The 11,883-nt window shown below is 30.3% G+C and overlaps 1 protein-coding gene across 1 annotated transcript; it reads left to right on the top strand.

The window, feature by feature from the left end:
* The first annotated feature begins 2,043 nt into the window (after positions 1-2,043).
* LOC121222299 (MLO-like protein 12) lies at positions 2,044-7,278 on the top strand. Its single transcript, XM_041102748.1, has 14 exons — positions 2,044-2,392; positions 2,468-2,525; positions 2,804-2,955; positions 3,049-3,165; positions 3,911-3,971; positions 4,998-5,086; positions 5,201-5,275; positions 5,360-5,448; positions 5,647-5,696; positions 5,797-5,837; positions 5,934-6,107; positions 6,209-6,244; positions 6,322-6,450; positions 6,792-7,278. The coding sequence occupies exons 1-14, from the start codon at positions 2,252-2,254 to the stop codon at positions 7,122-7,124; spliced, it is 1,545 nt and encodes a 514-aa protein (XP_040958682.1). The 5' UTR covers positions 2,044-2,251; the 3' UTR covers positions 7,125-7,278.
* The last annotated feature ends 4,605 nt before the right edge of the window (positions 7,279-11,883 follow it).

The following is an 11,883-nucleotide window of genomic DNA, read 5'->3' as shown; positions in this document are numbered from 1 at the left end:
TATTAAAGAATGATGACACTATTGTCAATTGAGGCTTAATCTCATTGATATTTGGGTTCGAGTGTGTTAAAGTGTATTATTTTTTTATTTATGGGTTGGGGAGGAATTATAGATAGTTTTAGGTATTGTGTTAAAAACAATGTATATGATTAAAACTTGTAATGAGATTGTTCAAAAACCAGTTGAATAAGTGGTTAAACCGGGAATTTTTTAAAATTTATTTAATCAAATCGATTAAATCGATGAACTAATGATTTGATTTGCTCGATTAATAATTTAATCTAATATTTTTTAATATAAAATTTGTAAGGATCTATAAATTAAAATTCTTTGACTTCACGGTTGAAAACTAACATGGAACCCATTGCTGATGTGAGAAATATGAGTTGTGATGACAGTTAAGAGGACAGAAATTTTGACCTCGTAGCCACCAGACATATATTCTTGTCCTTCCATGTTCTGTGGAACTGCAATATCTGCTGTTCACGGCTGCTACTTTTTTATTAAAAAATATTCATTGATAGAGGATGATTACAAATATCAGTGTTACATTATATTTTTAAGAGTGAAACCTTAAAAATAATATTATTGGGAAGAATAGTCACGAATAATGAACATGAACTGTAAAATTAATATGAAAAATATTAAAATTTTTAAAAAATTTTATTGAACTTTTCTAAATTATAATTAAACTCTAAAATTTTAGTAAGTTCTCATTAATCCAAAAATTTTAAAAGTTTGAATTAGGTCTATTTTTTTTAATTTTTATTAAATCTTCACTTTGTAACTTTTTTTTTATAAATTAAGTCAATAGAACTTAATGTCAAGAATGGTTATTGAGTATTGAGAAAGCCAAGTGCGCCTGACATCTACTTTGCTTCAAAGGCTGTTGCTTATTGTATGGTATAAACTTAAAAGAAAATATCATCCCTCCATTTTTATTCACTTTTTTAACCGCATTAAAATTAAAGTGTTTGATGTGATTAATTGAATTGAACTGATCGGAATATCAATTTAGAGAAATGTATTAAGTTTATTGACTCGCGAATTGTTACGAACTCAATTTAAATACATTCGCTTTTCAACATGGATTATTCGTATACATTGATAAACTAAACAACATATTGAAACTTAGACAAATTTGCAACTGAATCTGAATGTTCTCACTTTTCAACATTGATTATTCAAATATATACATAGATTGACTTTTTTTATATATAAATAACCTAAAAATATCAATTAATAAAGAAAATAGGTTGGAAGAAAAATTATATACGAAAATGACCTATTTGCTATAGTACCCGTCGGTGTTGCCTGACCAACCGATGACACCACCTCCCTTTTCTCTCTGATTATGACACAATCATCAGTGTTTAAAAAAATAATTTTAGGCGGCACCACACTGAAGTGTAATTATATTTGAATTTAGATAAAGTTGAGGAAATTTTTTGAGGGATATATTTAGGTAATTTAAATAATAATTTTATATAGTTTTTTAATTTTATCATTTAAAAAAAAATGAGAAGGGTTTATTTTTGTTATTCTTATATTTTTTAAGTGCTATTTAAATTTAATTTCAAAAGGAGACAGACTTAACATGCAAATAGACCAAAAACCATTGATGGCAACACCCTTTCTTCAACCAATCTAAAAAGGGTAATTGCTTCATTAGGTTCTTAAATGTTTTATATAATTATACTTCAGTTTAGTGTCGTCACTATGTCAAGTGACACTACTAGAAAAATATTATTTTTAAACACGGATGATTAGATCATGATTAAGGGAAAAAGGGTGGCGCCGCTGGTTGATCAAGGGACACCGACAAGTACTATAACAAACGGATATTTTTATATATAATTTTTCATTCAATCTATTTTCGTAATAATTAATATTCTTAAGTTATTACTAAGACTAGTCGGCAAAAATATCAGAAAGTTCCACATAAAACCCCAAAAAATTTTCACCAATCACCAAATAGCTATATAGTTAGAAAATTTATTATATTTGTGGTGTGCTTAGAATTGGTGATTTGATTCACCTTCTTTTCAACTTTGTGATGTCGCACGTAACGGATTCCGTAACAAAAAACAGTATCAGGAAATCGAATCACTGTTTTACACACCACACCATCTGTTGGCTAACCGAGAACCCTGCGTTGTTTTTACTTTATATATATTTCGTCTATTATTTCCACAAATAATTACAAAGTTCAGGTGTTTCAGACATTAAAAAGAAAAAAAAAAAAAGGGACATGGCAGGTGAGGAAGAGACGACAACGACGAGCTCTGAAACAACACTCGAAACAACCCCGACATGGGCTGTTGCCACGGTTGTTTTTGTCTTGATTTTGGTCTCCATCTTTCTTGAGTATTTGCTTCATCTTTTGGCTAAGGTATGTTACAGACTGTAACCCATGAATGAAGGTTTTATCTACAAAAATCACTCTTTTTCCCCCTTAAATTTTCAGTATTTCAATAAGAAAAGAAGGAAGTCACTCATTCAAGCCCTTGACAAGATCAAATCAGGTGAGGATTAATCCAAACTAAAATCAAACATTTTCACTTCACACGGAGGACTGCCTTGTGGGTGACCCCTCTCTCGAGATCAACCCTTTGATCGACGAGCGTACACCTAGCCTGATACAATCCTTGTTACCTGTCCACCATGTTTTAAGCTCTTTTTAACCCCCAAACTTCTCAAAAGAATTGCAGTGCCACCACAACGTCCTCTTTGTATCAACACAATCTTATCATCCTTTCTATGTGTTACTAACTATGAATGAACTTAACATTCTTGCACTTAGAATTAATGCTGTTGGGCTTCATATCATTGCTATTAACTGTAACCGAAAAGCGAATAGCAAACATTTGTATCCCAAAGAACGTAGGCGAAACTTTTCTCCCTTGCAATGATCCTTTAAATAATAGCGAAGAGGAAGCAAAATGCCAAGAACAGGTACGTATACTAATATATTCAAACATTAATCATATTCATTAATCGTGTTTTAAGTAATGGATTAGTGGGGTTTATGTTTGGTTTTTGGAACAGGGAAAGGTATCATTGTTGTCAAGACAAGGTGTGAGGGAACTTCAATACTTGATGTTTACTCTGGCTTTCTTCCATTGTTTGTCTTGCGTCCTTACATTCAGTCTTGGAATGGCAAAGGTAACATTTTCAATTTTTTTCAATTATTTATATTTTTGATAAATTATCAAAAATTAAATTTATTTAGTTTAGTTAATATTTACTTCCTTTTTTGCCATCAATTAACATTTATTATTTAAAAAATGTCATTTATTTTTTTAACAAAGTTAATATCTTTAAAGTTTTTATGATTCTACAAATGAAAAAAAAAATATTTTTCATATAATTTTTTAAATGGATAAATATCAAAACTACACATGATCTTTGATTTAATGTGCAATGTTTATACCTGCACTTTAATTTATATGCATTTTTATGCATGACATTTTGATTTGATTCAATTTTCATGAACAACTAACATTATTATATTACATATACAAATAATTATACTTATTCAATATAAAAATAAATTGATATATATTATTTTTTTAATGTATATAATTACACGTTGAATTAAACTTAATGTAAAATTTTAATATTTATTTATTTTTTAAATAAAATGTTAATTCTACCAAGTCCTTTTACTATTCTCTGTAGTGGTCATGATACTCTTATATTCTTATCTTTCTTTTAATGTAATAAGGACAGCAATGGGGGGTTTGGTCCCCAAAATAATGCAATACAAATCAAAATCAGCTACTAAAGGGAAAAGGGAAACTGTGAGAGGAAATTCCCTAGAAAGTAAAATTTTCTCTCGGAAAGCTAAGTGGGAAAATGCGACTTGTGTTTGACATTTATTGCTTTGATTTTTCGGTTTTTTGGGCAGATGAGAAGATGGAAATCTTGGGAAGCTGAAACAACAACACTAGAATATCTTTTCTCAAATGGTAAGCTATTGGGGTTGGGAACTGTTGAGAAGGTTGGACAAGATTTTGAACTTCTCGGTTAAACTCTCAACAATGGTTAATATTAGTTTTGAGATACATATCTTTTAGCCTCGAATTTTATCTTTTAATTTTGTCAAGAGTTTGGAGAGGTACTCGGGTTGAGAATGCCTTCATCCACCACCAAGGAAATTGATGTGGTTTTAATCTATGCTCCCTGAGGCTCTCAGCAAAGTCGAGAGATAAAATCTAGAGTTAATATTAAGTATAAATACTTTGAGGTGATCAAAATAAAATTCTAAATTTTTGAGGGGATTGAAGCTAAAAATTTTATTCTAAGAGAATTTAGATTATATAATTAATTTTTAAGATGGGCCAAAATTACAAAATTTTCATTTATTTGAATGATTGAAAGCCTTAAAATGAATGATTAATGCTTAACATATAGTACTAATAATACTTTTCCATTTGACCAAGGGGCCAGGGCCCTGCCCTTGACTTCGTCTCTGTCCAACAGATAATACTTTAAAGATTTTTCTTAAAGAAGTTGGAACTTTTATAAAGAATGTATGTAGTGACGAATCCAGAGGTTGGCCGGTAGTTTATAAAAATTTAAATTAGTAATGATAAAATTGCACTTTAACCTCCCAAAAATGATAAAAAAATTAATTTAATCATTTAAAAATTATAAATATATAGGTTATTAAAATGATAAAATTACATTTTTATTATCATAACAATATACAATTTAATTTCGACTCCCAAAATATTTTCTAACTTCACCCTTGATTGTACGTAAAAGTATGTGAATTTAAATAAAAATTTCTATTAATTCAATTAATTTTATAAAAATTAACGACTAACACAATCTCTCAAACAACTCAGAATCAAGATTGAATTAACATTAACTCGATTGTAACCCGAGGTTTATTATCTATTATAATTTCAGCTAATGATCATCAGTATACTATACATATATTACTGTGAAATTGCTTTATGAACCATCTTACTTTCATCCATTACAATTAGATCCTCGGAGGTTCCAACTTATCCATCAAACATCATTTGCAATGCGACACCTGAGATTCTGGAGTGAACACAAATTTCTTCGTTGGCCGGTTCGTTTTATTGCCAGAAAACTATGATCATTTCAATTATCATAAACATAAAAAACCATGAAAACCTGTTAAAAACTGATGACGATGTTTGGTTGACATGTATTATTCTTGCAGGCATGTTTTGTTCGACAGTTCTATTCATCCGTTTCCAAAGTGGACTACTTCACGCTCAGACATGGATTCATTACGGTAATATTGACAATGTGTAATAATATAAGCACTTGACCACTTCATTTTGATCCAAAATTTTGAACTCTTAGTATATATTCCCAGGCTCATTTTTCAGAGGGAAGCAATTTTGACTTCCAAAAGTACATAAAAAGAGCTTTGGTAAAGGACTTTGGAGTGGTTGTGGGGATAAGGTTGGTCTATTTCATATGAACCATCTTCATGTTAGCCAAATCGAACTCCTAAATGAGAGATAAAGCTGGTCCAACGATGTCTTCTTCCGAAACCTTACTTTTACCACTCGACCGAATAGATGTTGGTTTGGTGTTTGTCTTCCTCCCATATATATTATACCTGAATCTGATAATGATATATTTAACCACTGGTTTCAGCCTCTGGATTTGGATCTTCTCAGTGTTGTTCATATTCTTCAATGCGCATGGTAATTATCTCAAAACAATATATATATATGTATGCAATTTTATAACTAAGCCTGTTAATGCTAAAACCAGTTCATTTTTTTTTTCAATTGTAATTTTCAGATTTTCATAATTATCTCTGGCTTCCTTTCATTCCGCTACTGGTAAGTAAAACAACTTATGCCAGACACATAAAAAAGTTAAATACACTCATATGGGATACGGGTTTTAGACATAACGTAAAAGGTAACGCTTAACAGATGTTATTGGTGGTTGGGACACAACTACAAGGCATCATAACAAGGATGTGTTTGGACAGCCATAACAGGTCCCAAGTAGTGAGAGGAACATTTCCGGTTAGGCCTAGTGATGATTTCTTCTGGTTTGGCTGGCCTAAACTGCTTCTCCACTTCATGCACTTCATTTTGTTTCAGGTCACCTTTTTTTTTTTAACCTTCCATTTCTACTCCCTTTTGATTGTTTCCGAAAACCTAAAAAAAAAAATTACATGTTTTTTTTGTTTGTTAATTTGCAGAGCTCTTTTCAATTAGCATTCTTCACCTGGACGTGGGTAAGCATTTCTGCAGCTGATTACACTTTTTCTTTTTCCATTGAATTTTTTTGAACATTTGGTTATAAAATATGCAGTATGAATTTGGATTAAGATCGTGTTTCCATCGAAGTACTAAAGACATCGTGATAAGAGTAGTAATGGGAGTTTTGGTTCACATCCTTTGTGGATATGTTACTCTGCCTCTCTATGCTTTAGTCACTCAGGTAATTTCATCGTTGTTTTTAATTTCGTAATCATTTGATTGCATGTATATTTGCATGTTTTAGATGTTCTTATATTATTTTGTTAACTTGATTGTTAGGTTGGATGTTAAATGTTAGTTTAGATTTAATGTGAAGCATTCACAGATAATATGAAATTGGAATTTACGTACGACCAAATTCAGTAAAAACTGATTGATCCGATATTGATATTTCAAAATAACACAATTAGGATCTTTTTCAAGTTTGAATCTATAATGTAAAATTAAAATTAATAAATCCAAAGATACATTAGGGTTTAAGGTAATTGTAATTAACCGATTGCAAGTTAATGTTTTTAACAGATGGGGACATCAATGAAGAAAGCTGTGTTCCCTGAAAACGTGGTGGAAGGTCTAAAAAGATGGCGAGCCAATGCTAGAAAAAAAATCGCCCTAAAAAGTAACTACATTTCAGCACGGCCTTCACTCGAGACCGCATCTGCCTTCGGAACTTCACCTTCTTTCAGCCTCGATCCGTCTCATTCGGTAATGTTTGATCGAGTACCCGAATCCGATCACCTTGCCGTCGAGATGGTGGAAGATGAAGAAAGGGAAAATACGATAACTAGAGAAGCAGAAATGGAGCAACAAAAGAGAGATTCCTTTGGTGGTTTTGATCTTAGAAATGTGTCGTGAAATTATTGTGGTTAAATATCAGCCTTATGGATTGTATAGTCGATAGTGTCATTTCTTCATTTCTTTACGTAGTTATTATATGTTGCTCGAATTTAGGATGAGTGTCGGATATTATTACATAGATATATTTTATTTATTTATTTATTATTCTAAACTATGGGAATGAGCATTATTAGGCAAGAAAGAGGTCTTAGGATTTTGTAAGAAAAAAAAATGTAATTAAGATTAGATTAATTATGGAACAAATTATACACACAAAATATGGTTAGGTTTCGTTACCTACAATATTCACGGACGAAAAACAAAATACACTATAAATAAATGTTACAAAGAATTTCTAAAACTCAATAATACATGCATCTAAATCACATATACATGCATCTCGTAATTCTAAAATCTAAGACCTATCCTATGTTTATAAATTTGTTACATAATACTTTACAAACTCAAAATTTGGTCCACCCAAGTGATCTGGATTTCGACTCGATCAAGGAAGGGATGTCATCCAGCTCACCACTCTACTCACAGCTCGCCTGTTTGCCAGTTAGCCGATTTGCAGTTCACCACCTCCCTGTCCGTCGGATCGTAAGTTCGCCACTTTCCAACTCTACCTCCTAGCTCACCTGCTCATGGCGAGGTCCTTTCAAAGATACCTCTGAGGTTACGTGTCAAACCTAGAGGGGTAACGTGTCATTGTGCATGACACCCAGTTATCCCCTAGCACGTCTCATCAGAGAATCGTGCTTTATAAATATGAAGATAGCTTCCATGCGAAGAGGATAAAAAAAAAGCCCTCAACAAACACAATTAATTAGCACTAAAAAATTCTTAATCCCTTTAATTTCTTAACTAATATAAATATTTATTTACTAAATAAATTTAATATCCAAACCAATTATGAAATTCTTTTCGCATTGTACAGTTAGAAGGTTAGTACTCACTAGAATTGTTCTTGGGCTGATCCAAGGCCCAATTCCAATAAATTCGTGTTTAGGCCCATTTTTTTGTTGGCCCGACCCTTCCAAAAAGCTCATTTTACTATTAAAAAATAATAAAATATTAATATATTTTTTAATTGATATTTTATAATTAAATTTAAATTTAATCTTTTATCATTTAAATTAAATTCGGGCCAGTTCAGGTCAGGCAGGGCAGGCGGGCTATCTAGCCCTTGGATAGGTCTAGTACTCACACACATAGTTGGGGCACACCCACACCACAATTAAATGATGCTGCTCAAATAAAGGCTTTCCACTTTCTCTCCTAAAGGCTCGAATTCGGGTGCGTTCTATACAAGGTTTTCAAAACTGGATCAGTAGTCAAACCAACTAGGCCATTAGTTTGTCATTCCAACTGATCCGATTGGTTCCATTAAATAGATCATTAAAAATTTCATAAATAATAAAAAAATGAAAAATTCTGTTCAACCAATATGTATCGATTCTTAGGTCATCTGATTTGATGTCTCTCTCCAGATCAATTCCCCGACAGGTTTCGGTCTAGCAAGTCGCCCCGATCTAGTTCAAACAACCATAATCCCATGGCTAAACATCTTTTGGCACCAAGCCAATCATAAGAGTTCAATTATGAATTAAAATTTAAATCAATTTTTATTAATTAAATTAGAAGTGGAGAGACTTCAGTTGACGTTATTCTTAGATTTTATCTTTGATCAACTCTTAACATATCCTAGGGGTGTGTGTTTGTTCGGTTCAATTTTTTATTGCAATAATTGAATAAATCCAATTTTAAGGGATAATTGAAATAATTGAAAAGGTTAACATCTAACAAATTAGGCACGAATTGAACATGAAGTGCAAGAATAAAAACAAACATGTGTACATTTAAGGTTGTGTGTTGTGAAAGCCCTGCCGGTGCCGGCCAAGCTTATTGATGACGTTAGTTAAGGCTAATTTTCACTGGACTACACATTTAACTCACAGAAAATGCCTTTTTTATTTGTATTGGATTTGGAAAATCAAACTCGAGAGAGAGGCCCGAGTATTTGCTTAGAACGGTGGATGGATTGTTAGCGGTGGAGTCATAATTTTGACTTAAATTGTATATATGATTTTATTATTTTAATAATTTATATTTTTATAATTTTAAAAAATTAAAATATAATTTTATTATTAATTTAAAATTTTAAAAATTATAAATAATTTTTTTTTTATTTTAAACTACTCGAGCCCTGCGAACCCCTGACGCCTTGGATAAAAGGCTTATAATAAAAGCTAAAATCAGCATTATTATGTTATAGTGGGGTCGGAGGTGGACAAATATTACAACAACAACAACGTGCAGTTTTGAAAGGAAAATTCTCTGCTCTTTCACACTCTACTCTGCCGTGTGATTTTGTTGTTCTCTCGTTTTTCTTTTGGGTAAATTGCACCCAATATCACTCAACTATAAATAAGTGTATCTTTTGACTATTCAATTTTAAAAAATTACAAAATGATAACTAAATTACTTAGAAAGTTCGTTGTATAATTTTCACTGTTCATACCGCCTACACTAATCAAAAGGTCTCTTGTCGTTTCTCTCCTACAATTTAGTTTTTTTTTCCATGAAACAACTTTAAACGTCACAATCTGCGAATCAAAATTCAAACAATTTTTTTCTTTGATCTCCGACACTAATCATTAGATCAACTTGGATGTAAAGTATGTTCTTCTACTCATTGATGGGTATTGATCCACTATACTGGTTGTTGAATTGATGTTTGGAGCTTGCTAGTCGGACTCTAAAAATAAAACTTAACAACCTAGTGACTTAAATAAAATCTTTTTAATACTTCAGGGACTTAAAATAATTTTTTTTGAATAATTTAGTGATCATTTTGTAACATTTTGAAGTTGTAACCAAAACATAAACTTACACAAACGCAACATTTAATCTCTAGATTTAGTATTTTTTTTGGTATTCAAAATTTTTTTATTTATTTCATCTCTTAACTTGACAACTTTTTAATTTGGTCATTGAACTTGAATTGCGTTAAAGTGTGACAATTCAAAATTATAAGATTATATCACATCATTTAATTTTAAAAAAATGATTTTTTTTAAGTTTTTAAAAATTTCCGGGCGATGAAGGAGCATTCTCTAGTTTAAATTCATGTTTAAGGAGTTTAAGGGTCAAATTGGGGAAATTTTTGTCAAGTTCGGATGGAAAAGTTTAAGGACTTATTTGAAAAAAATAAACAATTAAGAGATTAAATATTGCTTTATCCCTTTTCTTTATTGTTATGACGTAGCCCAGCTGCTTTGAACATTTGACTGTGTAGTTGCTATAGTTGTATTGCATTCTTTGGAAATCGAAGCTTCTTCCTTGAGACGAATGTATATTATAGTTTACATTAATCTTTTCCTTTCATATAATTAAAATTCTAGAGATTTAAATCTTGAAATTAAGTATTTATATTATTATTTAATTATTTTATTGAGTTTGTGTCACCCTTAATCGGATTATCAATTTAGTTGTTAAATTATAGAAATACTTTTTCGTAACTAAAATTAGTTATATTATTTAAGAGTACTTTAATTTTTTTTAAATCAATAAAAACATGCATATGATAGAATTTGAACCCAATTTTTTTTCATTTTAACATATACATATTTAACGTGTTATTATTAATTAATTTCAAATCGTACCTTTCATTATTTAGTGCGTGATATTTTTAAACACATATTTATATTCTAAATTTGTGGTTTCTACGCATATACGCATGTGATAAAATTTCTAGTATATTATAAATGAAAATTAAAAACATCTGACAATATATATATTAAGCAATTACAACATTATAAATCTTATAAAAGTTTAAAAATCTAATTAAGATATATAAAAATATTTACAAAATCTAATTTTGGTTTGATAAAAATATTAAAAAATAAAAAAATTGGTTAAACCACCTAATTCCGGGGTTAACTAGTCTGAAGGCTTTCTCCGGATCGGCACCTTCTCGATTTCGAGTTAACTAGTCCGGTTCAAGTTTTTATGATTTTTTATATAATTTTTATAAATTTATATCAATTTTAATATTTTTTATAGTTTTTTACAATATTAGTTTTTAAGAATTCTTAGTACGTTTTGTTTTTTTAATTTTAAACAAGTTTTATTATTTTTATATTTTTTTACAATTTATTAGATTTTTTATATTTTATAATATTTTTAAATTTTTATAATGTTAATTTTATTTTTGTGGGAGAAATATTAGATTAAACCAGAAACTACCACATGACATCATCGGATTAGTTAGTCAATTTATTTTAACAGTCAATGTGTTAATGAAAAACTTAATTGATTATTTTAATTAACAACATAAACTTAAATAGATACTAATTTAATACAAGAATTTAATTGTTTTTTTCAGAAAGATTTTTTTCACAAATAATCCTAATTGAAAATCCGCTGTACCCGCACCTGCACCTTACCTAGTCACAATACGGCAGGCTTTTTATGTCGTTTTGATTGGGTAAAAAGATGACCGGTTCTTTACTGGGTTGCATCTGACCCACAGACCGAACTCCTTTCAAAGTAAACAGCCCCCAATTAGTGTTAGAATGGTATTTTATTTGTCTCTTCTCTCTTTCCGCAACATTTCCTTTGATTATTTACACTAAAAGCAACATTTAATTGTTTATTATTCAAATTCACATGTCTGAAACTTAAAATATAATTTAGATGAATATGGTGTAAACGTCGTGTTTAATTAATCGGAGAATGTTCTATCAATCGGACAAGTGACCTTAACTCTAAA

The sequence above is a fragment of the Gossypium hirsutum genome, chromosome D10, assembly GCF_007990345.1.
Source record: "Gossypium hirsutum isolate 1008001.06 chromosome D10, Gossypium_hirsutum_v2.1, whole genome shotgun sequence".
Classification (NCBI taxonomy): Eukaryota; Viridiplantae; Streptophyta; class Magnoliopsida; order Malvales; family Malvaceae; genus Gossypium; species Gossypium hirsutum.
Note: the sequence above shows the minus strand (reverse complement) of the source record. Positions and strands in the feature narration are given on the sequence as shown.

Excerpts from the sequence above, each read along its gene's own strand:
- LOC121222299 (XM_041102748.1), top strand. The coding sequence starts at position 2,252 with ATGGCAGGTGAGGAAGAGACGACAACGACGAGCTCTGAAACAACACTC. Across the intron at positions 5,087-5,200 it reads ACAAATTTCTTCGTTGGCCG|GCATGTTTTGTTCGACAGTT; the intron begins GTTCGTTTTATT and ends TTATTCTTGCAG. Across the intron at positions 6,451-6,791 it reads TCTATGCTTTAGTCACTCAG|ATGGGGACATCAATGAAGAA; the intron begins GTAATTTCATCG and ends TGTTTTTAACAG.